Source organism: Megascapheus bottae, chromosome 27 (assembly GCF_031878675.1).
Source record: "Megascapheus bottae isolate mThoBot1 chromosome 27, mThoBot2.hap1, whole genome shotgun sequence".
Taxonomy (NCBI): Eukaryota; Metazoa; Chordata; class Mammalia; order Rodentia; family Geomyidae; genus Megascapheus; species Megascapheus bottae.
Window position 1 is genome coordinate 5,270,410 of NC_143535.1, and position 25,827 is coordinate 5,296,236.

The 25,827-nt window shown below is 42.3% G+C and overlaps 1 protein-coding gene across 4 annotated transcripts in view; it reads right to left on the bottom strand.

Moving 5' to 3' along the window:
- Positions 1 to 25,827, bottom strand: part of Kmt2a (lysine methyltransferase 2A) — a 72,775-nt gene that overhangs the window by 28,321 nt on the left and 18,627 nt on the right. For 2 of the 4 annotated variants that reach the window (XM_090319399.1, XM_090319397.1), the window contains exons 2-13: positions 17,413 to 17,482; positions 11,192 to 13,848; positions 9,348 to 9,525; positions 7,483 to 7,717; positions 6,606 to 6,670; positions 5,787 to 6,164; positions 5,306 to 5,379; positions 4,799 to 4,930; positions 3,988 to 4,101; positions 1,882 to 2,028; positions 1,478 to 1,573; positions 1,116 to 1,236 (exon numbers count right to left, since the gene is read on the bottom strand). In XM_090319399.1, the coding sequence (XP_090175525.1) occupies positions 1,116 to 1,236; positions 1,478 to 1,573; positions 1,882 to 2,028; positions 3,988 to 4,101; positions 4,799 to 4,930; positions 5,306 to 5,379; positions 5,787 to 6,164; positions 6,606 to 6,670; positions 7,483 to 7,717; positions 9,348 to 9,525; positions 11,192 to 13,848; positions 17,413 to 17,482 (4,267 nt within the window). The remainder of the gene's footprint in view (positions 1 to 1,115; positions 1,237 to 1,477; positions 1,574 to 1,881; positions 2,029 to 3,987; positions 4,102 to 4,798; positions 4,931 to 5,305; positions 5,380 to 5,786; positions 6,165 to 6,605; positions 6,671 to 7,482; positions 7,718 to 9,347; positions 9,526 to 11,191; positions 13,849 to 17,412; positions 17,483 to 25,827) is intronic. The other 2 variants (XM_090319400.1, XM_090319398.1) reach the window with 2 other exon arrangements.

Below are 25,827 nucleotides of genomic sequence, written 5' to 3' on the forward strand. Positions count from 1 at the left end.
TGCTGAGTTCACACACAGTAGATATGAGCTGGGTGATGGTCATACTTCTGGCAGCCAAGCACTCAGAAAGCTGAGGAACATCGTGAGTGCCGGGCCAGTGTGGTCAACCTGGTGAGTCCACATCTCAAAAACCCAGTTCCTCAGTAGATGGAGATGGTTAGGATCATTACTCATAGCCTGCCTGGTCTTGACCCTCACCCCAACAGACAAGATGAGTGTGGAGGGACATGCATGGAATCCTGGCTCTTCATGAGGCATATGCAGGAGGTCACCGATGAGACTGGTCTGGGCAGATCTTATTTGAAAGCTAAACTTTAAAAAAAAAAGTGGGAGGGGTGTGGCATGTGCCTGGAACTGTAGCCTAGTGGAGAGTGCTTGCCTAGCATGAAGCAATCTCTGGGTTTGATTCTTTAGTAACATACACAGAAAAAGCTGGAAGTGGTGCTATGGCTCAAGTGGTAGAGCACTCGTCTAGCAAAGTAGAAAAGCCTAGATTCAAAGTTGAGTTCCTGAACTAGGAAAAATATTAAACTAACAAAACACTTTACTGGTGATTTCGCATTATCATTGTCATTAAGATAGCAGGCATAAGCCAGGTGTGGTGGCTCATGCCTGTAATCCTAGCTACTCAGGAGGCTGAGATCTGTGGACAGAGGTTCAAAGCCAGCCCAGGCACTAGAGAACATGAGACTCTTATCTCCAATTAATCACTCGAAACAGGAAGTAGGGCTGTGGCTCAAGGGTAGGGGGGTAGCCTTGAGCTGAACAGTGCCCAGGCCCAGACTTCAAGCCTCATGATACCCCCCCAATAATGTATCAGAACTTTTGGTGTAACTATTAAAATAAAACATCTGCATATCAAGTGAAATTATCTCTGAAGCAAACACATATGCATCATATTTTGGTTTACTGGCTCAGAGCACTCATTTCTACTTAGCTGTATTGAGACTTTCCTAATTGTCCCCATGCAAGATAACAAAACAGCTAACAGTCTGGGAAAAAGAAAGAGCTGTCACTGCAGTATGTCTACAGGGCATCCTTGATAGAACAAATCAGAGTTTGTCCTCCATTCTCCTGCAGGGGCCAAACGTGGACAAACTGGCTTTCTGGAGTACCTTTAGCAAAGAGTTTAGCACAGTCGTGGCACAGTGAGAAGTCGTGGGACCACTGTGCGTCCCATCCTTTGCCTGGAGTTGTAGACCCACAGCTTTTGCAGCGAACACACTTAGTACAGATCTGCAAAGGAAGAAAAGAAATCCATGAGGAATGTCTTAGTTTAATACCCTTCCTTATTTAAAAAGATCTCAAGTGGAGAGAATGCCTAGATTTGACTTCTTTGCTGAAACAACTTCTGCTAACGAGGTAAGAAGTCGTGAATGCCAACCTCCTGACACAAGGACCCTTGTCTGATCAGTCATGTCATGCTGGCCCAGTCCCCCGGCTATTCCCTTCAAACAGCACAGTGTGTGAGGCTCACCCAAACTTTCTTTTTCTTTGTGGGTTTGGTGGGGTAGTTTGGTCCCAGGCACTCAGGGTGGTAGCTGTTTCGGCACTTATTACACTCCAGCAGCTGCTGTAGGAAAATGGAATGTGAGCACATCACATCACTTTCGCTGCTTCAGAAGAGCAGCGATTTCATCTTGCACCACTTACTTTCAGCCAATGCACAGATATTCATTTCCTGTCCAAGGTACTCACCATTCAGTAATTTTACCATATTTAATTTTACCATATTTAGTCATGATTTCCATGTTGAAATTCAAAACAAAATCAGGTCAATAAGAGAGCACCCACTTAAAATAGTGAAGGAAAAAAACAGCAAAGAAAATAACAGATATAAACCCTAAATTAGAAGGGGGAGAATGGAGAGAGCTCCATTACCTTTGTAGCCTGATGCTGCCTGCCACACACATGACAGAATTTGCAGCGACGACAACACCAGTTTTCCAGCTGGTCCTCCAGAGGGCGCTCGTTTTCCTCTAAACAAAACTTGTGGAAGGGTTCACAACACACTTGGCAATACACAAACTACAGCAAGAAAGGAGAACACAGAAATAAGTCAGATAACATGTAGGAAAAAAAAAAAAAAGGGCTGGGAGTTTGGCCTAGTGGTTAAAGTGCTTGCCTAGCAAGCATGAAGACCCGGGTTCGATTCCTTGGTACCACATACATAGAAAAAAAGCTGGAAGTGGTGCTGAGGCTCAAGTGGTAGAGCTCTAGCCTTGAGAAAAGTCCAAGGACAGTGTTCAGGCCCTGAGCTCAAGCCCAGGACTGGCAAAAAAAAAAAACAAAAAAAAAAAAACCAACATAAATACTTTTGAGTTTTAGGTGTCCACTGCTTTATGCAAGTAGAGAATTTATCACAAAAATCTGAAATCCAATCATGAAATCTACACCAAAATCTGAAACCTAAAGTGCCTTATAGTTCAATGTATACAAACTTTGTTCCTTGCATAAGCTGTTCTTATGCACAAATTGTATAAAATTACCTTCAGGCTATATGTACAAACCATATATGAAACAAATGAGTTTCATGGTTAGGTTAGCCTTGGGTCTCATCCCCAAGGTATCTCATTTTGTCTATGCAAATATTACAAAAAGCCTCAAAACAACAATGAATAACAACAACAAACCCCAACAACTAAAAAGCTAAAACACTCTCAAGTATTTCAGAGGAGGAAGGGATATTCAGTTTGTATCTATTCAACATGTTGAATTAAGCAGACATTGGACAATGCAGGAGACTAAAGTAGTTAACACTAGTACCAAAATAAATATAGTAACCCAAAGACATAACAGTGATGTTTGCCTATAATCCCAGTACTTCAGAGGCTGAGGAAGAACAAGAGTCCAAAGCCAGCCTGGACTACATAGTGAGACTGCTCTCTCAAAAGAAGACAGGGCTCTCTTAAGTGCCTTAAGAGAGTTTATAAACAAAGATGTAACTGGGAACAGAAAGTAAAGGAGTTAGGAAGGAAAACAAATCAGCAGGGATTTAAAGGTGTGTGTGTGTGTGTGTGTGTGTGTGTGTGTGTGTGTGTGTGTGTGTGTGTGTTTATAATACATTAGTGGTTATAAGGTGGGGTCTATCTTGAACTCAGGGCCTGAGCACTATCCTTGGGCTTTCTAAGCCTCAGCACAACTTCCTGCTTTTTTCTATGTATGTGGCACTGAGGAATCGAACCCGGTCTTCGTGCATGCTAGGCGAGCACTCTACCACTAGGCCAAACTCCTAGCCCTTAAGTTATTTTCATGCTAACACAGGTTTTCTTACCAACACACACTAATATGACAACTACCACTTTTGCACTGAGCCCATTTCTAGGTTTCTGTCATCAGAAGAGCTAACCACCAAGTCAGCACTGTTTTTCTGCTTCATTTTGTAAATGAGCTGTTTCTGTCTTTCACTTACTTTTTTTCTTAAGCTGGGCATTGTGCCTTATTATTAATTGCTTACAGATTTTTATATATAAGGTGTCTTTGGTATTAAATATAAAATAGCCATCAAAGTATCTCTTTCTACAGAAGAATACTACTGTTTCCCATGTTTGGGTATTGAAAAAGAAAAATCAGAACTCTAATAAAACTGAACTTGGGGCTGCGAATGTGGCTTAGTAATACAGTGCTTGTCTACCATGAATGAGCTCTGAGTTTGATTCCTCAGTACCACATAAATAGAAAAGGCCAGAAGTGGTGCTGTTGCTCAAGCGGTAAAGTGCTAGCCTTGAGCAAAAGCAGCTCAAGGCAGTACCCTGGCCCTGAGTTCAAGTCCCAGCACTGGCAAAAAAGAAAGGAGGAAATAAAAAGATTGAGTTTAAGAGGTAAGACTACTCTGAACTATAACATATCTTAAAGAATTAAAATTGTCATTAACTGGTTTAAATGGGGATAACAGCTGCTAAATACTAAAAAGACTATGATCGGTGCCATCCATACCCACCACCCACATTTCCACTGCTGAGGGTATGAAGAAGCAGGGTCCCTTACCTCCACGTGCCCACTACTGGCACAGAGAAAGCAAACAACTCTGGGTGTTATGGGAACAGAGGTCAGGATTCCTAAGCCTCCCATCTCCCACACGTTTTCTGCTTCACAATCCTCCTATGAGGAGAGAAAGATCACGGAGTGAAAGCTTTGCACTTAAAATATGAGCATAAAAAACAGAAAGCCCAAGTGACACCACAACACCATGATTATTTCATTTCAACAAGTCCAAAAAATCCTACTCTCAGATATGAACTATGAAAAGGCTCAACTGTGGGTTCAATTTCTACTAAATATATGACAAAGACAGAGTGGAACTAGATCTCCTGATCTAGTGGGGCAGAGATCTCCTCAGCTGCCACTCAGCCTAGCTGTGTTCTCCATTCTGCTCCCACGGGGAGCTCAGCGCCGACTGCAGGCCTGACTGCCCACAGTCCGTGCCTTATTCATTCCACTGTTTGGTGCTGGTTGTGTACTTCAACACCTTTTGTAGTACCTTTTCTTAAAAATAAAACAAAAACCTAGGCACTGGATGCCAGTGACTCGTGCCTACAATCCTAGTGAGTCAGGAGGCTGAGATCCCAGGACAGTCAAGTCTGTAAGAGTCTTATTTCCAATTAATCACCAAAAATATGCTGTAAGCAGAGCTGTGGCTAAAGTGGTAGAGCACCAGTCTCGAGCTGAAAGGGCTTAGGGACAGTGCCCAGGCCCTGACTTCAAGCCTAGGACTGGCAAAACAAAACAAAACAATAACCAAATCTCATTTAAAGGCCATGGCACTCACTGAACTGCGTAACGATTGGATGCTTTTTACCTTGAAGTCCACTCTGATCCTGTGCACTCCATCTGCTGGGACTTTCTGCTTACAACTATTGCCATTGGAGAAGGCGCTGAGAATGTTCAAAGTGCCTGCACTCTCCTGCTTATTGACTGGCGGTGGTTTTTCCTAAGGAGACAAGATAGAGAAAAGGCCACACTCTACCTGTCTTCATGTTTGAAGTATCTTAAGCGCCCTGTCTGTCCATAATAAACAAAAACAATGGGCATAGGTAAGGGTAACTTTTATAGGCAAGGGTTACTAAAGGCTATACCACATGGACTACAGAATATGTAGTTAGGCTATAACACAAGGCCCCAAAAAGGAGAAAAGCAACAGGGGAAGACATCAGAAAAAACAAAGGCTCATCATTAACTTTAAGAAGTTTACTGCCATTACACAGAGACAGAAGTGCAACTTCACTCAACATGGAAGCATTAAGGACAAGGCTTTTGCAACAGACACACACATGTGAGAAATGGAGACAAGCACATCGCTCCTCACCTTTTCTTTTGGCTTTTGTTTTACAGGGATACTTGGACGAGGAGCCACTTTTTTCTGCTTGCTTTGCTCTGGACCTAAAGAATTCAAAGTAGATGGTATCAGATGCTGGCAATCTTAGGTCTGACTGACTGGCCAGGGAAGAAAGGGGCAGTAGGAAAGACAAAAGAACTCTAGCTTCCGGTAGGAAATTAAGGCACTATCTGGGCTGGCTATAGTTCAGTGGAATAGTGCATGCCAAACAATCACAGACTTTGGGTTTGATCCCTAGCACCATCAAAAAAAAAAAAAAAAAAAAAGACTTTAAGTCAATTATCACCAAGTGTTTTGTTTTGTTTAGTTCCTATTTCTATTATTTCATAGTAGTTAAAAACAGTTGATTTTCTCGAACTGGAGATACACAATTCAGGTTTCTGACCAATGTGTGGGACAGCCACGCTTCTTTCTACTCCTGTGGCTCAGCCATCCTACTTTCCTTGCTCACCTGATTCTGGGGGTGGTGGCTGCTTTTTCTTGGGCTCACTTGGAGTGGTTTTGGGGGCCTCTTTCCTTGGTGGTCCTGTGGTGGGTGGCGGAGGGGGGGCGGCTGGCACTGGCTGGCAGACTTGTTTGCTGGACTTTCTGGAAGCTGGGGTAGAGACTGGCTTAGGTTCTGGCGCTGGGGCAGGGGCAGGAGCTTCTTCACTCTTTTCCTCTGTGGGCTTCCGGCCGGGAGGCTCGCTATTGCTCTTTTTTGGGGCTGGATCTTCACGTGCTGCTGCGGGAGGTTTCTGACTGGAGTCCACTGGGGTCTTCACAGTCATGCTCTCCTTATTTTCCTTCTTTTCACTGGCCTTAGACTTTTTCTCTTTCTTTTTCACAGCTTGGGAAAAAGAAACAAGACCATCTTTGTTTAAGTGAGAAAAAATTTCTAATTAAAATAGAAGTATAGAAATGAATCATAATCTTATTCTTAGTTTCCTACAACTATGGAAAATTATTTCTGAGCTGATCATGTGAACAGGCATGGTCAACAAATATACTTCTATTGCTCTAGGAAATGGGGTGAGTTATAAACATTACATAAACTTTTAAAAAGTTTTTAATATGGAAATTATTAAACATACCCCAAAATACAGGGAAGAGTCAAATGAACCCCATGTACCTATCATCCAGCTTCAACCACCTCCTCCTCCCTGGGAAAGAGCAATACTTTAAAAGAAAAACAAAACCAAAAGCCTAGTATTCTCTTTACACAGAGTATGCATGAATGAGGAGCATGAAAGCAGGGAAGATTTCTGGGGAGACCACTTTATACCACTACCTTTAGCTTGCTTCTGAAGGTAGGCCTTGGAAGGCATCCACTGGAGATTCTGGCATTTTCTCATCCTAGGGTAATAAGCAAACCATAGTATCAGTTGCATTTGAAAGAGAAGCAACTAAAACAAGTGTTCATCATGCTGCACGATCATTTCAGGCTCACTTTGAAGGCTGGAACAAGGATAGTTTACTAGGGCTGAGCTTTGAATGCCTGGGTCAGCAGTTTTGCCTACCTTTAGGCTAACAGGAGCAAACGTCAACTCATTTTTGAAATGAGACTCAAGTTTCTTCTAACGCAATACTAACTAGCAGCACACCCGACATGATCAGTGAACATTTCTTGAAGCTAAATGAGCTGCTATTTTATCAATATCTATATTTACCCAAAATAAACAAAAGCCACCCCAGTTCTGTTACCACTACAGTAATACAGGTGTATCTCGTGGTTTTGATTATGTTCTACCCCTCAATTTCAATTTAATGAAACTCAAAAACTTAACTACATATGAATCCATTTTTTTTTTTAGCCAATCCTAGGGCTTGAACTCAGGGCTTAGACACTATCCCTGAGCCTCTTTGTGCTCAAGAATAGAGCCAGAGCACCACTTCTGGCTTTTTCTGTGAATGTGGTACCAAGGATTCACACAGGTTAGGCAAGCACTCTACCACTAAGTCACATCCCCAGTCCCACAATATTTCTACTATTTACTTAAAGTACAGCCCAAACAGAACCACACCACAAAATTCCAGTCTACAGTTAATCTTGCAGCTCAAGGAGACTGCAGGCAACTCCATGTCCTTATCTGTGTGTATAGCAAAGCAGAGGTGAAGAAGCGGCCTCCACGCCTGCAAGGCTAGTGCCTCTGAGCATGCCCACTCACTTGCAGCACTGCTTCTTTATGTTGCGGCCGCCAAACTTGGGCTTGTCTAAGCAGTTAGTGCAAACACCACAGTCCTCAGGCACCTGGCAGCCAGGACACTGCCCACACCGCCTTGACCGCCGTCCTTTCTTCACTGGAGGTTCCTGAGGTGCCTTGTTTCTGGTGACAGGCTTAATTGGTTTGATGGGTGGAGCAAGAGGTTCAGCATCTTCAGAGCCAGCAATTGAGGATTTGTCTGTCAAAGAAATGAATCATTAAGTTTCAAGGGAACATATAATCCCTTCTTGAGGATAGAAGGGGAAGGCCTCAAAAGTTAATCTAATTTCATTTCAAATGGTAGTCCAAAATTAACATGGTACAGTATTTATAGATGAAACTTGGATGTTTTTTTTCCTTTTGTTGGAACTAGGTTTGAGCCATGTCTCCATTATTCTATTTTTTTCACATAGGATATTGCACTTCTTAACCACACTAGTCTCAGACCTCTACAAGTAGCTGGGAGTTCAGAGATCTGTCTCTGTCTCTGACTCTGTCTCTCTCTCTCTCTCTCTCTGGGTCTGCGCACTGTTCTTGAGCGTTCTCAAGGCTCAAGCTCTACCACTTGAGCCACAGCATCACTTTCTGTTTATGTAGTACTGAGGAATCAAACCCGGAACTTGGTGCATACTAAGAAAGCATTCGACCAAGCCAAATTCCCGGCCCTAAACCATTAAATTCATTAAGAGCAGGTACCCAGAATACTGGAACTACACAGCAGTCAGGAGAATGTACCTTACAGATTCCAAAGGCCAAGGCCCCACTTTGATCTGCTAGTAGAGTGCTTGCCTAGCAAGAACAAAGCCCTGAGTTCCAACCCAGTTCAAACCAGTTCTGCCAAAAAACAAAAGTGAAATCCACTGGGGAAAAGAAGCCACACTTACCTCATTCGTTTCTGGGAACTGGCTTAGTATAGTAAAACACCAGGACAGACTTGTCCATGGGAGACACAAGAGTCCTGTAACAGCCTTGAACTTCTTTCTCTCTAAGGACACCCTGACTGCCCTGCAGACCTTTCTTCTATTACACTGTGGTGTTATAGAAAGGTTCTACCATCTTTCCCCAGCAATCTCCCCCTTCTCACTCTTGGGACTTTCCTCTCATAATCTCTTCCAGCTATCACATTGTTTTTTTGCTAGTCCTGGGGCTTGAACCCAGGGCCTGGGCATTGTCCTTGGACATTCCTTTGCCCAAGGCTAGTGCCCTGCCATTTTAGCCAGGGCTCCACTTCTGGATTTTCCGGTGTATGTGGTATCGAGGGCTCCTGCATGCTAGGCAAGCATGCTACCATTAGGCTACACTCCCTGCCACTTAAGTTTTTTAAAGACTCAAATTAGGGCTGCAAGTTTGGCCTAGTGCTAAGAGTACTTGCCTAGCATGCACAAATACCAGGGTTTGATTCCTCAGTACCACATACATAGAAAAGGCCGGAAAAGCCAGCTGTGGTGGCTCATTCCTGTAATCCTAGCTACTTAAGAGGCTGAGATCTGAGTATCTCAGTCCAAAGCCAGCCTGGGTACTAAAAAGTCCACGAGACTCTTATCTCCAATTAATCACCAGAAAAGCAGAAGTGGTACTATGGCTCCATTGGTAGGCAATGGCCTTGAGCTGAAAAGCTCAGAGACAAACACCCAGGTCCAGAGTTCAAATCCCACAACCAACAAAAAAAGAAAAGAAAAAGCTAGAAATGGTGCTGTGGGTCAAGTGGTAGAGCATTAGCCTTGAGGAAAGCTCAAGGACAGTGCTCAGGCTCTGAGTTCAAGCCCCAGGACTGGCCAAAAAAAAAAAAAAAGTCTGCTTGCACTCTAAGGTTGACCTTGCTGACCTACCATCATTCCCCATGGAAGACAAAATTTTTTCTCGTTCTTCCCACGGTAAGGCACTCAAGGTGGGCATGTCATCAGGAAACACAGCTCGTTTTCGGCCAAGGGCAACAGCAGCTCTTCTGCAGACATGTTTAATCCGGGGTCCTCGCACAGAAGTCTCTGATGAATCACTTTCTTGACCCTAAATGAGGCAGGCCAAAAACAATGATAACCATACACATTGCAAATATAATTAAAGGACAGAAATATACAGAATATAGAAATATACAAAAATATATAAAATATACAGAAATATGTAAAATATACAGAAATAATACACAGAATATACAGAAACAATATACAGAAATAATCTACTTTGCACTCTAGAATTATCAGCCTCAAAAAGAAAACGGCCTCTCATTTCAAGGAAGTTCACCTAGTGTGGTAGATCACACCTGCAATCTTAGCGCTCTGGAGGCACAGACAAGAACCAAGGCCAGCATGGGCTACATGGTATTCAAGAGCGTCTAAAAAACGAAAACAACCAAACAAAACACTGAACACCAGCTAAACCCTTACCCCAACTCCACTGCTTCTTTCCAACCCCCTCAAAATTCCAGCTACCAACTTTATTACCAGACCAATTTGGTACCGGTGGGGCTATTCCAACCACAAACTATTTCCTATTTCCTCAATCAACAGAGAAGTAGTGTAAATAACCTATAAATAGAGGGACACAAGGTGGCAGCTCCACACAGAAGTATTTTACGGTTGAAATGGCTCCTGCTCCTACCACCAGGAGGCTAGCCCAAAACACCTTTTTAAAAATTTTTACTTTTTAGCAAAAATGTGCATCTACTAGATGACAATATATTTTTACTTATTTTTTTTGCCAGTCCTGGGCTTGAACTCAGGGCCTGAGCACTGTCCTTGGACTTTCTCAAGGCTAGAGCTCTACCACTTGAGCCACAGCACCACTTCTAGCTTTTTTGTGTATATGGTATCAGGGAATGGAAGCTGGGGCTTCATGCATGCTGGGCAAGCAGTCTACCACTAGGCCATGCTCCTGGCTCAACAACCCATTTTTAAAAGAACCCAAAGATCAACAGGCTTGCCGGGCGCAGATCAAGGTTCAAAGTCAGCCCGGGCACTAAAGTCTGTGAGATTCTTACTTCTGTGAGTACTACTTACTTCGCTTTAAAAAAATGCTGCTACTCGGGTTTGGATTAGTGGAATTGGCTTAGTGGTAGAGTGCCTGCCTACCATGAATGAAGCCCTGGGTTTAATTCCTCAGCACCACATACACAGAAAAAGCCAGAAGTGGTGCTGGGGTTCAAGTGGTGGAGCATTATCTTTGAGCAAAAGAAGCCCAGAGACAATGCCCCAGGACTGATATTAAAAAAATAATAATAAATGCCGCCACTGATAAAAATTGCTCAGCATCATCTTAATTAACTGAGCTCTTCAGCTTTCCACTTCTCATTTGTAGTCACACAAGCATCCATTGCCCTTGCCCTGTAGCCACCCACTATTGAGAGAAAGCATTGCTTCTCTCGTGTGAGGGGCAGAAAAAGAGTTTGGCCACACAAGTGAATCACAGATTACATCACAGTGAACCATGAGGCACCAACAGTGCGGTTCAAGCCTGTCTTCTAGCTACTTAGTTCAGCACTTTCTTGTGTGTGTGTGTGTGCGTGCGTGTGTGTTTTCTTATGCTTCCGCACATGTGCTCATGCTTTCTGCACATATCCCCCCTCCCTCATCTCACCATACTTTCTCCAATTCCTATAACTGTGAATAACTCAAACACTTGGCCAAAGTACAACCTGCCCACCGAAGGGGCTGAGGGGTAGAGTGAAATTGAGTACCTGTGCTTTGGGCTGGTCAGTCTGTTTAAGACTCTTACTCTTCTCAATCTTGCAGAGCTGGGCTTTGGCCTTTTTTAGGAGGCTGGCAACCCTCTTGTCAGTCATTGGGAGCTTGTCTGCCTGAGCCAACATGGAGCCTATGGAGGAAGTGGAATGTTTAACAGTGCTAGATGAAGGAGTGGAAAGGCAGAGGGTTTTCTCCTTCTCCAGGGATGGGGCAGTTGGGCCGAGGTCCAAGTTGTTTTTTTCCAGATTTCCTCTCCCTTTCTTTATAAGTATTTTGGTTTTGACAGCGGTTGTATCCCCAAGAGTCACAGAAGCAAGATCAGTCCCAGAATCAAGTGATGAAGACTTCTTCCTCCCTGTGGCCTTTTTGGCAGAAGATGAAGTGGCAACATCTTCACCAACAACCTTCTCTTTGGAAACCCGACCCATAGGATACAAAGCCGAACTACTCTGAATTTCTGATCCCTTTTTCCTTTTCTCTTTCCTGGACTCCCGCTTATTCTCCTTTTCTCTTTCCCGGTCTCTCTCTCTACTCTTGTCCTTCTCCAGGCTCTTGTCAGCATCGCGGTCTTTGGACAGCTCCTCCGGGGCCTTGTCTTTCTTTCTCCCCCTCTCGGCCTGGGAGCCTGGGGTGAACCAGGGGAAGAGAGGAGTGGGACTACTGGATGAAAACGGCTCTGATGATGGAGCGCTCGTCTGCTTCCTCGCTCTCTGGTTTTTCTCTGTCGATTCCCCAGACTGAGTCAGGGAATGAGAAGGAAAAGTAAAGGTTGGGTTTAAGGCACTAGTGGCAAGAGGACTAACAGAAATGCTCAACGAAGAAGAGACAGAAGACGGGGGAGTGAGAGGTGACAGCTCGGAAGTGCTAAGCCTTCCGCTCCGTGTCCTCATGGAGTGAGAAGGAGATCTCGGCTCAGATCGAATAGGACTAAACACTTTCCTTTTTCTTTTCCTATTAGATACTCCAGAAGAGGAAGTCCCAGTAGAAGTTCGATTACTAGGCAAGGTTACAGACTCAAATATTCTAGAGTGTGCCTCACTTGGAGTGAATCTCGGAGCTCTCAGAAGAGGGCTCCTCTTGTGCATATCAAACCTCGTTCCAGAATGGAGTGGGGAGAACAATCGGGCCGAAGCAGCGGTGCCAGATGCAGAAAAACCAGATGCAAAGCCAACATCCTCAGGAGTTAGCGGAGGGGGTCGGAAATTATCAAATATTGGTTTGCGAATCAGACCTTCTTTGGCATACTTTGCTGAGGAAAAGTATTGTGGCTCTGACCTAGAATGCTTTAAAGAAGTCCACCTGAACGTAGGCTCTCGCAAAATGGACTTGCGCTTCCCTTGCATGGGAGCAGCAGAAGCAGGCAAAAACGGTGATGCTAAGGGGATGGTTGGAGGCATAAGCCAAGGTGTGTGGTCAGAGATACTGGAGGCTGGCTGCAGGGGGGGAGGGGGAGTCAGCAGAGGGGGGGGTGGGGAGGAGGAAGGCTGCTGCTGGGGAGCACTTTGCAGAGCTGACAATTTCTTAGTTGTTCTAGATCCAAAACTTCTCTCTGACACGGAATACCTTCTGCTTCTCCTCTCACTGCTCTCATTCTCTGGGGACTGGGAAATGGGCAGTGGGGTATGCACTTCAGGGGTGTCACTGCGCTCTTCAGGGAGTGCCTGAGCCTCCTCAGAGGCCTGCGAGTCTGTGGTGGTATCGATGCTGGGACTGCTAGATCTGGAGGAGTCTGAAGACATCTGAGAGGAGTGCTGGGAAGCTGCACTTGACTTTTCAGAAGAGCCACAGGACGCGGCACTGAATCTACTACTGGGGGTAGACTCAAGCCGGGCAATCTTAATGGGTGGGTCATAATCCTCATCCTCTATGAAGCGCCGGGGCGTCTTGATGATCCGAGAGGAGATAGCACTGACAACAGGCATGATGAACTGGCGGATATTTTTCACCTGCGTCTTCACCTTTCTTCCTTGTAACTGAGCTGCTTCTTTCTCGATTTTCTTTTGAGCCCCCTTTTTGGCCCTCTGCAGGAGTTGCTTAGCAATTGTTGCATCGGTCCTTTTAGAAGAAGGAATAATCCGGACTGGCTTAATCCTTCGGGGGCTTTGCCTGACAACTGTCTTATCTTCTTTTGGGAGTGGCGGTGTGCCTTCCTTGTCTTTCCGCACCTTCTGGGGCTTTTCCAGTTCAGAATGAATGAGCAGACTTGAGGGAGTCTTTATCCGTTCTGTAGATGGAGGCCGTCCTCGCCGTCGAACAATCTGCACCCCTTTCCTTCCTATTTGAAGCTTCCCTGTCTTAAACTTAGACTTGAGAGGAGAGAGTTTACCTGCTCTTAGTTTTTTAATCTTTGTGGCTTGCTGAAACATAGCAGAAGGTGTCCGTTTAATTTTTTTTAGGCTATCTTCTTTGTTTCCCTTTGGTAACTCTGAAATGTCTTTTCCGTGTGTTATTTTGATTTTTACTCCAGGGAAGGTGGGTGGTCTTCCTCTCTTCTTCTCTATGCTTTTAGAATCTTTCTTCTTGATCTTATCTCCAGATTTGGTCTCTGATTTACTTAGAGGGGAAAACACAGATGGGTCTGAGAGGATAGCTGAATTTCGGTCAGAGCCACTTCTAGGTCTCCCACGAGGTTTTCGAGGACTAGTTTTAACTGTGTACAAAATTAAACAATGAAGAGCATATATTTAGCTGTGTAGTTCAGTTCTTAGCTAAACTGAAAATAAGTTAGCACAGGCCATTCTGTACTGAATTCAACTTGGGTCTATTGAGTCAACACATCTTAATTGTGCTTAGTTTCTTTTCACCAAAATTTTTCCTCCAAGAAAGTAAATAACATTTCACCTGAAAGAACATTTAATTACTTTTTTGATATAAAAACCAAGATAACAATGAAAAGTTTTCAACTGAATAAGGAAATAAGGAACCTAGAAAATGTATGTTCTTACAACCTTAGATGAAGACTTCTTTATCCTCCTGAATTAAAAAATACCGTGGTATTGTTTTAGGCTGTACTACCTCATCCTAGCCACCGAGAGGAACATTTAAAAACATGCTTCTAGCAAGTCATCCCAACTTTACAGTTTAGAATTCAGTTTAGAATCTGAATAAATTTGAACAACAATATCAACTTTCACAGAAACATGCTCTTGGACAGCTGAGCTAATTTTACCAAAGGAAACAGAAAGTTTTGTTGGATAAAGAAACATTCATCCATGAGACAACGATTAAGGCTACTCAACATGTTGACGTGTGAAGTGCTGCGTGAAGGGCACAATGACAGGCGTGTTAAGTTGCTCTCCCATACAAGATGACAATAGCAAACGAGCAATTTATTAGATCAGATGTCTATTAAACTAAATAAAAGGAGTCTGTTAAAATGTATACAGCAAGCCGTGCTCAGTAGCTCATGTCTTCAACCCTAGCTACTCAAGAGGCTGAGATCTGATGACCACAGTGCAAAGCCAGTCCGGGCACCAAAGTCCATGAGACTCTTATCTCCAATTAACCACCCCAAAACCAGAAGTGGCTCTGTGACTCAAGAAGTAGGGCGTTAGCCTTGAGCTGAAGAGCTGAGGGACAATGCCCAGGCTCAGAGTTCAAGATGCATACACACACACACACACACACACACACACACACACACACACACTTACATAGCAAGCTAGTCATCAACTTACTACGTATCAAGAGATTTACAAAAACAAGGCTATCTGCAATACTTTCATAAGCCTCTGTATTTGAAGTCATTAAGAGCTGTCTATGCTGTATTTTTTCTTTTCTCACTTTTCACTATTTCACAGACAACATTCTAACACTTGACCTCCCGCTTTGCAGGCACCAAGAGAGATCACGGCCACCATGAACACTTACTACAGAGTTCCTTTCTAACAGAACAGAAATCAACAAAGGTTTTATTGTTGAGCTTTCTAAATATAAACCTATGAGACTTCCCTTAACCCATTTAGGATTTACAAATCCATTCTCAATATATTCTAAACACCACAAAAGTAACAGGCCAGGAGACGGCAGAGAAACTACATTCCATTTCTTAAATAATGAAGCATATTCAGATGGCTTACAAAAAGAGAAAAGGAAGCACTGAAGGTAAACTTGACAACCAAGAAGAAAAAAAGGAAAAACAAGCGGGAACCGTCTTTAAAAAGTTGTGAGTTAAAAAGCTCTTGCCTAGAAAGAAAATTGCATCCAATAGAGAAGGAACCTTATCAATGCCAGGGAAGCTCTAATCCTTGGTAGAACAAAATGAGACACAAATAAACACTAAAAGGCATTTGAAAATTTAAAAAAAAAAAAAAAAAAAAAAAAAAGCTCTTGCCTAGAAGAACACTGGAAGATGACTTATATTGTGGTAGAGTTGAGTGGAGCTCTCACAGAGCTTTATCAATTACGAGAAACTCTTCTATCCTACTTTTTAAAACAAGCTTTTGAGAGACAAGTTGAAAAAGTAAAATAGATGCTGGTAGCTCATGTTTTTTAATCCTAACTACTCAGCAAGCTCAGATCTGAGGATTGTGGTTCAAAGCTGGCCTAGGTGGGCAAGTCTGCCAGACTTTTATCTCCAATTAACCATCAGAAAAGTCAGAAGTAAAGTAGGTGCTGGTGGCTCATGCCTGAGGATCACGGCTCAAAGACAGCCCAGGTACGAAAGTCTCCAACTAACCGCCCAGCACCACTTGGTGCTGTTGCTCAAATGGCAGAGCAATAGCCTTGAGCTGAAGAGCTCAGGAACAGCACCCAGGCCCAGAGTTCAAGCCCCATGACTGACCAAAAACAAGAAGGAAGGAAGGAAGGAAGGAAGGAAGGAAGGAAGGAAGGAAGGAAGGAAGGAAGGAAGGAGAGAAAGAAAGAAAGAAAGAAAGAAAGAAAGAAAGAAAGAAAGAAAGAAAGAAAGAAAGAAAGAAGGGAGGGAAGGAGGGAGGGAGGGAGGGAGGGAGGGAGGGAGGGAGGGAGGGAGGGAGGGAGGGAGGGAGGCAGGCAGGCAGGCAGGTAGGCAGGCAGGCAGGCAGACAGGCAGGCAGGCAAAAAGAGAGCTATGTATGACTCAAATGGCAGAGATATAGCACCCAGGCTCCGACTGAACTCAAGACCAAGGCTAAAAACAAAAAGTAGAAAAAGTTAAAGGGAACCAGCTCTGCCATTAGCAGTAACTAACTCACTAATCCACACCCTAGCCAAAGAATTTACACAATGGTTATAAAGATATATTGTTGGTAACATTTGGTTATCTGTATAGGAAGACTTAGATCAGAAGATCACTAAAATCCCTTTTCTGTAGGAAGCTTTAAGATTTACTAGTTTATTTATGGCTGTGTTGGAACTTGAACTCAGGGCTTCATACTTGCCAGGCACATGCTCTATCTACCATTTGAGCTTGGATTTCATCACAATTTAAGAGACCACTGACACTGTCTAAAGAACACAGATGCTCAGAGATTACAGTTCTCCCAACTAGAATAGCAATCCCAGTACCATTTGGGAATGAAACAGTCAGCCTGAATGTTTGAACTATATCACTACATAATTTAACAGGTTTTTGAAATTAGATTATCTATCCACATAAAATCAAGCAAAGCCACAAAAAAAGTTAGAGTGTCAAGATGGGAGCTGTTTTTTTTTTTTTTTCCTATCACAAGGTCTCCAGCCCTCTCCTACACAGAACTAAATTAGGTGATCCACTGAATGTTATTTTCACTGAGGATCTTCAATTAGGAAATTCAAGATGTTCTAGCTGTTTTGATGCTGAGGACAATAACAAATATAAAACACCCCATATCATTTTTATTTTCTTTATTTTAATACAGCATTTCAAGAGGCAGTACCAATATTTTCTACTTCTTTGACAATAGACCAAATTTCATCTGTAAAAAATAATGGCCAGATTATTCCTAAGGGCATAAAATATCACCATATAATACACAGAACATATAAATCTGAAGATAGTCTTATCTTTAAGTATATCAGGTTTCCCAATCATTCAATAGAAACTTCATTTGTATGCCCACGTAGTAAGTATCTAGAGAAACATACCAATCATACTAAAGCAAACAGGGTCTGACAGAGAAACATACCAAAAAGACAGCTCGTTCAGAAGCCATCTCCTATGCCCAAAATGGGCAAACCCCCTCCCCCTCCAAAGCCCCCCCACCATCTCCTAACAAACAAAACTTAAAAGCATACCATGTGCTCTTTGCCATACCTGAAGGAGACTTTGTGGGACTTCGCACTCTGACTTCTTCATCTGAGCCAAAACCTAAGAACTGCTCATCCTACAACAAAGGAAAATTATTTTAAAATCAGATAAAAGCTGCAAATGTGAAAAAATCCCAAAGAAATGCCAAGAGGAGACAAATGAATTTGGAAACTTAGCTTATACATCATCCAAATGGACGTGATAAAATAACATACTGAAATACATGAACCCAGCCATACAGCTTCCACACAAACAGGAGCTGTGTGGTAACTGAATAATACAATGAAAATTCATCCTTGGTACATAATACAAAGGAATAGTCCTAAATTTTAAACTATAGATATAGCCCCCAAACAATTAAAGGACAACTTTAATTCAGATAAGCCAATCTGAGCAATGGAAGAAATGCACAGCCTTAATAAAACAAATGATTGTCAATAAATATTTAAAGCTAAAAATACACAGGGAATGATGTAATATACCTATTAAATATTAGCAGAGACTGAAAGTGTCATTAACTGTCAGTTCCTTAAGTCAGGAATTGACACAGATGTGACTTCTGTGTATCTGAGATGTGGATATCTCAATATAACGTGCACTTTGTGGCATCATTTCCAATGCCCTGCGATGAGACTTACTAGTGAGCAACAGCAGTGAAAGGAACCAGGAACTGGCCACACAGGGTGAAACTTTCACGAGCTAACAGAGAAGCATCTTTTCAGGTCCACTTGGAAAAGCCAGAAAGGAAAAACATCTCCTTACCTCTTCACTTTTAAACCTGACTTTTGCGAATATGAAAAACTCACTTAATCTTTTTTGGATAAGCACCCCAGAAAGATGTTCTACTAAAGCAGGCAGATTAACTGAAATTCATTATTCAGACAAAGTTCTTTCTAGAGATACAGCAAGCGTATTTCACTGCATCTTAGTTATAACTAAGTTTCAACATTTAAAGCCCAAATTTTGCTTTCAGGTGCTAACCTCAAGTATGGACAATGCTGGCATATTTTCTGCTGAAGAGTTCTTAGTTAATTTAAAGCTAAAGTCAGGTACTAATCTGCTGCATGGCTTTTCAATCACAAATATGGTAAAATGTGAATATAACATTTTAGAAAAATTGTCAAGTTGAATTCTTAAAATGTAAATGTTTTTGAGAGGTTAAGAATCTGGGAGATAGTCCTTGAAAACAAGGCAACTGAGACAAGTGCATGCGTGCGTGCCTGCGTGCCTGCGTGCGTGTGTGTGTGCGTGTACTAGGGCTTGAACTCAAGGCCTTGTGTTCTCACTTAGCTTTTTTGCTCAAGGCTGGCCACACCTTCACTTTTTGGCTTTTTGCTGGTTAACTGGAGATAACATTCTCATAGATTTGCCTGCCCAGGCTGGCTTTAAACTATGATCTTCAGATTTCAGCCTTCAGAGTTATCAGGATTGCAGGTGTGAGCGAGCCAATGACACCTCGTTGCAATTCTTATTATAATCTAAGAATGGTTTTATTCTATGAGAAGAGCAGAGAGAGGAGCAGTAAGTTTGGGGCAGCCAGTGAGGACAGCAGTAGGAGTGGGTCTTCTATGGCAGAACCCTGAATCAGATGCAGGAGTAAGGAGAGCAGGTTGGAGAGAAGGCTGTTTCCCAGTCTCAGTTCAAGTATTTTTGGTCTCTGTAATCTTAGAAAAGTTACTTTCTCTCTTGATACCTTTATTTATTGGAGTACTGTACATAATAAATAAGCTTGTAAATCATCTGGAAACCTCAAAGATGATATGATTTTATTGTCATTTCTGTTATGGGTGAGACATCAAAGAGGCCAATGATCTATTTGTTTAAGGTTATTCAGGAGTTACCCAGGGCCCATGTATCTAAAACTAGGTCTAGGTATTACTGGCATCTAGGTATTACTGGCATTCAATAACCTCCCTATCATATTAGTTACAACTTAAAATTATTAAGTGTTTAAAGGCATCAAATAAATCACCTACAGTATAAAAATTATTTGATTAAAGCAATATATTAGCCATTTTTCAGATCATTTAAGTTTCTAATCAAATCATTTATTTCCTACATTACCTTCATAGAGCAATGTTCTAATCTATGCATTTCACAACAGGAAAAGTAACCAATTGAACAATTTCTAATCTTTATAAGATTAGCATCCTTAGAGGGTTACTTTGTATATTTCTAACTTTTACAAAATCTACCTATACAGTCCCTAGTTGCAATCTGCTCTGAAATAACAGAAACAACAGAGCATCACAGAGCTGTCAAGCAGTAATTTAACTGTCAATATTTAAAGTTTCCAAGTATTAAAAAAAAAACAAAACTCAACAGGAACCATTAGTTGTTTTCTTCCAGTCTCAGTTGGAATAAGATTAGAAAAAGAAGGCAAAATGAGGGCGGGGAGTTTGGCCTAGTGGTAGAGTGCTTGCCTAGCATGCACGAAGACCCGGGTTCAATTCCTTGGTACCACATACTTAGAAAAAGCTAGAAGTGATGCTGAGGCTCAAGTGGTAGAGTTCTAGCCTTGAGAAAAATCCAAGGACAGTGCTCAGGCCCTGAGCTTAAGCCCAGAACTGGCAAAAAAAAAAAAAAAAAAAAGAAAGAAAGAAAGAAAGAAAGAAAGAAAGAAAGAAAGAAAGAAAGAAAAAAGAAAAAGAAGGCAAAATGAACAGGAATACACTGAAGAAAAAAAGAACTATACTTATGGCTTAGAACTTCCTCTGCACTGCTGAATAGACTGACTTCTTGAAGTATGCTGCTGCCACTCCTTCTTACAATTATTATTATTACTTTAAACTGAAGATAAGAGACAAGAGCCTCACAAACTTGATTGCCCAGACTAGTTTTAGACTGTGATCTTCAGATCTCAGCCTCCTAAATAGCTGGGGTTACAGCATGAGCCACTGGTGCCCACCTGAATCATGCTTTTGAAAAAAAAATCATTTCCCACGGTTTAAAAGATGTAGACAGTTGGGCCAAAATCAAAAGCTCTACCCTGTAAGTCTGAACTTCTATTTCTCCAGAAGAGTCCTACATCTAAGGAATGCCTAGTTTCAAAAGCCCTGGGAAAGAATACTGCAAGAGTGTTTTAAAACACACACACACACACACACACACACACACACAACAACAACAACAACAAAATAGTTCTATCTGATGCACACACTGCACCACCATCAGCAACAAGATTCTCCTCTGGTTCCATCACTTGTAAACACATGGGTCCCTGGAGAATGTGAACAAGGTAAAAGCCCTGCCTTCCAAAGGATTCAGCCTGGCCTGGAATCAAAATTTTACTATAGCTATACCTATACATAAAAAAGAAACAAGTCCATGTTTGGCACAGCAGCATCCTAAATCTAGGTAGTCCTCAAGTATCTAGTGCCCCTCTTGGGACACTACACCTGACCCAACAAGTCCTGGGAAGTGGGCAGAGCCAGCCATTCTTCACACATGTATTTCCTTTCAACGATGAGCACAGTAGTCCAAGACAGAGTACGGGAAAGAGCCATAAAACCCTGGTCCTTCAGGAACACAGTGCTGTTCTTGGGACTGGACCTCCAGGAGTTTAATCATTTGTTACTTTCAAAGATAGAAAATCATCCTTGCTAAGTTGAGCACTATAAAATACTACTGAACATTTCACTTCTAGAGATTATGAGCAAATTAAACTACCTATTTACCACTTCCGAGTGAAATCTAATTATGAAAATGATAGACATGTAGAATTAATGACCCCTCTTATCCATTACTTTAGGGTAACCAGTTACAGAACTTCCATGCATTCCTTTTCTAGTAAATGAACTGGAAGAAGATTTCTTACAAATGCTGTCTTTATCCTTCACTAGGTATCACTGTAGAGTTAGAAATCAGAGACCAAAAGCATCTGCAGTGATTAGGTGTGACACAGTTCCTACTTATACCAGTGATAAAATTTCAGCTGATAAGACTTCAATGTTCCTTCCTCCATAGAGAGATAGATAGCGCTCAGTGAGTCCTGCAATGCTTCCCAATTTACTCTAGTCAGAGGAAAGGCAATCACCTGCCTAAGAGTCCTTTACCCCCCTGGCTGACAGTGGAAGCTCCACAGCCACTTCATGAATTTCTCCATTCAACACACTGCAGCCCTGGCCCCATGGACAGGCCTAGGCTGGCCCTGCTCATGTCCTCCTCCTTTCTCTGCTGTCAGCAGGATCCTTGGCACTTGAGAACACTTGATTAAGCAGGAGGCTACCCACATGTACTCCAAAAACCAGCCGTATTTTAGCATCATCTTGTCTCCAAAATCTTTCATCTTAAGAGCTGAAAACTCAAATTCCACCAATTATAAAACTGGCTTCAATGAATCAACTGAAAATAACACCAAAAATAAAGAATATCAAGAATACTTCTAAGGGTTAGGAGTGTGGCTTGGTAAAATGCCAGCCAATGAGTGAAAGCATCAGGTACTGAGTTGTAGTCCCAGTCCCAAACAAACTTCTAATGCATATATGGTTTTGTTTGTTTGTTTGTTGTTGTTTAGTCTTCATTTTAGAGATTTTTGCTGGCCCTGGGACTTAATTCAAGGCCTGGGCACTGTCTCTGGACTTTTTTTGTTCAAGGTTAGGGCTCTATCAACCACTTGAACCACAGCTCTGCTTTTGGCTTTTTGGCAGTTAATGAGAGGTGAGATTATTACAGACTCTCCTGCCTAGGTTGGCTTCAAACGGCGATCTTCCAATCTCAGTCTCCTGAGTTACTAGGGTTACATGTGTGACCCACTGGAACCCAGCTAATGCATATATGCTTAAAAAATTAAAAAAAAAATTTTTTGACAATGGGGTTTGGACTCAGGGCTGCTTGAGTCAGGCTCCCACGAACTTTTTTTTTTTTTCCACTATTGGGCTTGAGCTCAGGGCCTGAGCAGGTCCTTGGGCTTTCTCAAGGCTAGTACTCTACCACTTGAGCCACAGCACCATTTCCGGCTTTTTCTGTGTATGTGGTACTAAGGAATCAAACCCAGGGTTTCGTGCATGCGAGGCAGGCATGCTACCACTACCACTAGGTCATACTCTTGGCCCCAGGCCCCCAAGTCTTTAAAATTCTTTTCTTAAGGCTACTAGCTGTTGGTATCATCATCTATGCTTCAATCAGATGAGAAGGCACAGGAGAACTAGGAATTACTCGGAACAACTAAAGATGAAGAGACATCTAGGAGGTTCATTGTGCATCTTAGTAGCTGTAGTTCAAAAGCATAACACCTCTCCTGTTGGAATTTATTCCAGTTAGCTATCACTTCTGCTAGCAAAATTACCTTTGTGCCTTCTGTTACACACTCCAGAAAATATTAATGATGCTGCATTTAAAAAATGCTCATTAGTACTTAATTAGCAGAAGGGATTTTTTTTTTTTTGAGACAGGTTCTTATTATGCAGTCCAGCCTGGCTTGGAACTCAAGATCTTCCTACCTCAGTCTCCTGACCACTGTTATTACAGAAAAACACAAGAAGCATGGCTAAAGGAAAAGAACTTTACAATGTGTTTACGTGTGTCTTCATCTCTGGAGACACACACACACACACACACACACACACACACACATATACATACATATATATATATATATATATTTTTTTTTTTTTTTTTTTTTTTTGCCAGTCCTGGGCTTGAGCTTAGGGACTGAGCACTGTCCTTGGACTTTCTCAAGGCTAGAGCTCTACCACTTGAGCCTCAGCACCACTTCCGGCTTTTTTCTATGTATGTGGTACCGAGGAATCGAACCCGGGTCTTTGTGCATGCTAGGCAGGCACTCTACCACTAGGCCAAACTCCCGGCCCCTCTGGTATATATTTTGAGACAGGGACAACTCCTGGTTCCCTTTTGTATTCCTAGTATCTAGCACCTGATAGAAATTTGTAATATGAAATTAAAAGAACTATAATATACTAATTGCTTAAAAACCACTGGAGGAGCTGGGTGTGGTGGCTCACACTTGTCATCCTAGCTACTCAGGAGGCTGAGATCTGAGGATCAAGGTTCAAAGCCAGCCTGAGCACTAAAGAACATGAGACTCTTATCTCCAATAGGTAACTAGAAAAGGAGAAAGGGGGCTGTGGCTCAAGGGGTAGGGTGGTAGCCTTGAGCTGAGGAGCTCAGGGACAGTGCCCAGGCCCAGAGTTCAAGCCCCATGACCCACAAAAACAAAACAAAACAAAACAAAAAAAACAGCACTGGATACTATGATGGCAACAATACTAGACTATCCTAGACTATAATACTAGTGAACTCCAAAGAATTAAACCTGATCTTGAAGGTAAATGAAGGGAACCAGACGTGGGAGGGAAAGTGGTTCAGTGATAGAATAAGGGTTTAACATGGATCATCCCCTCCATATAATCAAACAAGTAAACTACAAAGGACTACCACTTTATCCCTATGAGAGTGGCTGTAATTAAAAATAAATGATAGAGGGGTTGGGAGTTTGGCCTAGTGATAAGAGTGCTTACCAGCTTCGATTCCTTGGTGCCACATACATAGAAAAAGCCAGAAGTGGTGCTGTGGCTGAAGTGGTAGAGTTCTAGCCTTGAGAAAGGCCAAGGACAGTGCTCAGGCCCTGAGCTCAAGCCCAGGACTGGCACCAAAAAAAAAAAAAAAAAAGATAGAATAGAATATGTGAGGGAAATGAGCCTTTGTGTTAAACAGTCATTTTGGAAAAGAGATTTCTAAAAAAAAGCAAACTATAGAAATATCATATAATCCAACATAGCTACTTCTACCTATATTACCAAAGAAGTGAAATGGGTACAATGAAGACACATTTGCACTCCCAGTTTCTTTTCAGTAAAAAGTTTCATTATAGGCAGGAGACAGGAACAATCTGAGTGTCCACCAACAGATCCTGGATAAGGAAAACGTGGTACATACACATAACCAAATACTACACACACTTTAAAAAGGAGGAAGTTGGGGCTGGGAATGTAGCTCAATGGTAGAGTGCTTGCCTAGTATGCAAAAATCCCGGGGTTCAATTCCTCAGTGCCACCATATAAACAAAACCAGATGTGGAGCGGGTGGTTCAAGTGGTAGAACATTAGCCTTGAGCAAAAGAAGCTCAGGGACAATGGTGCCCAGGATCTGAGTTCAAAACGCCAGAACTGGCCAAAAAAAAAAAAAAAAAAAAAGACGGGGGCATGAGCTTGGCTTAATGGTACTATGCTTGCCTAACATGCAAAAAGATTGATTCCTTGGTACCACATACATAGAAAAAGCTGGAAGTGGCCCTGTGGCTCAAGTGGTAGAGTGCTAGCCTTGAGGAAGCCCAAGGACAGTGAGTTCAAGCTCCAGTACTGGCAAAAAGAAAAAGAAAAAAAAGGAAGTCCTGTCATTCTTAACCAGATAGATAGAACTAGAGGACAGCATGCAAAATAAAGTCACACACAAAGATAAATACTGTGGATCTCATGTGTAGAATCTAAAATGGCCACATCATATAAGCGGAGTAAAAGAGATGGTTAGCAGAGTTCAGGGAAGGAGAGATCTGATCACAGGATACAAACTTGGTGTTCAACTAGAAGGATGAACTTCAGAGAAAAGCTTCACTACACTATGGCCAGTTCCTAATAATGTGTATTTTAAAAATCTGTTCTTGGGCCGGGAGTTTGGCTAGTGGTAGAATGTTTGCCTAGCATGCATGAAGACCCAGGTTCAATTCCTTGGCATCACATAGATAGAAAAAAAGCCAGGAGTGGTGCTGTGGCTCAAGTGGAAGAGATCTAGCCTTGAGAAACTCCAGGGACAGTGCTCAGGCCCTGAGCTCAAGTCTAGGACTGACTAAAAAAAATTTTTTTTATCTGTTTTTTTTCTTTTAACATTCTCAAAAAAAAAAAAAAAAAGTATGTTAGCTGGGCGCTGGTGGCTCATGTCTGTAATCCTAGCTATTCAGGAGGCTGAGACCCGAGGATTGTGGTTCAAAGCTAGCCTGAGCATGAAATCCATGAGACTCTTATCTCCAATTAACCACCAGAAAACCAGAAGTGGCGCTGTGGCTCAAGTGGAAGAGTACTAACCTTGAGCTGAAGAGCTCAGAGGCAGTGCCAACGCCCAGAGTTCAAGTCCTATGACTGACCAAAAAATAAATAAATAAAAATATGTTCATTAGCTTGATCAAATCAATCAATCACCTTCTCTCTCCTGTGCTGGTCCTGGGACTTGAACTCGGGGCTTGAGGACTGAGCTTTTTCCCCTTGAAGCTAGAACTCTACTGCTTGAGCCACAGCTCTACTTTAGGCATTTTGGTAGGTCTTTTGCTTCCTGGGGGTTTGAACTCAGGGACTGGGTAGTGTCCTTGGGCACTTTTTGCTCAAGGCTAACGCTCTGCCACTTAAGCCACAACACCACTTTTGGCTTTTTCTGGCACTGCTTCTGGATTTTTCTGTGTATATGGTACCA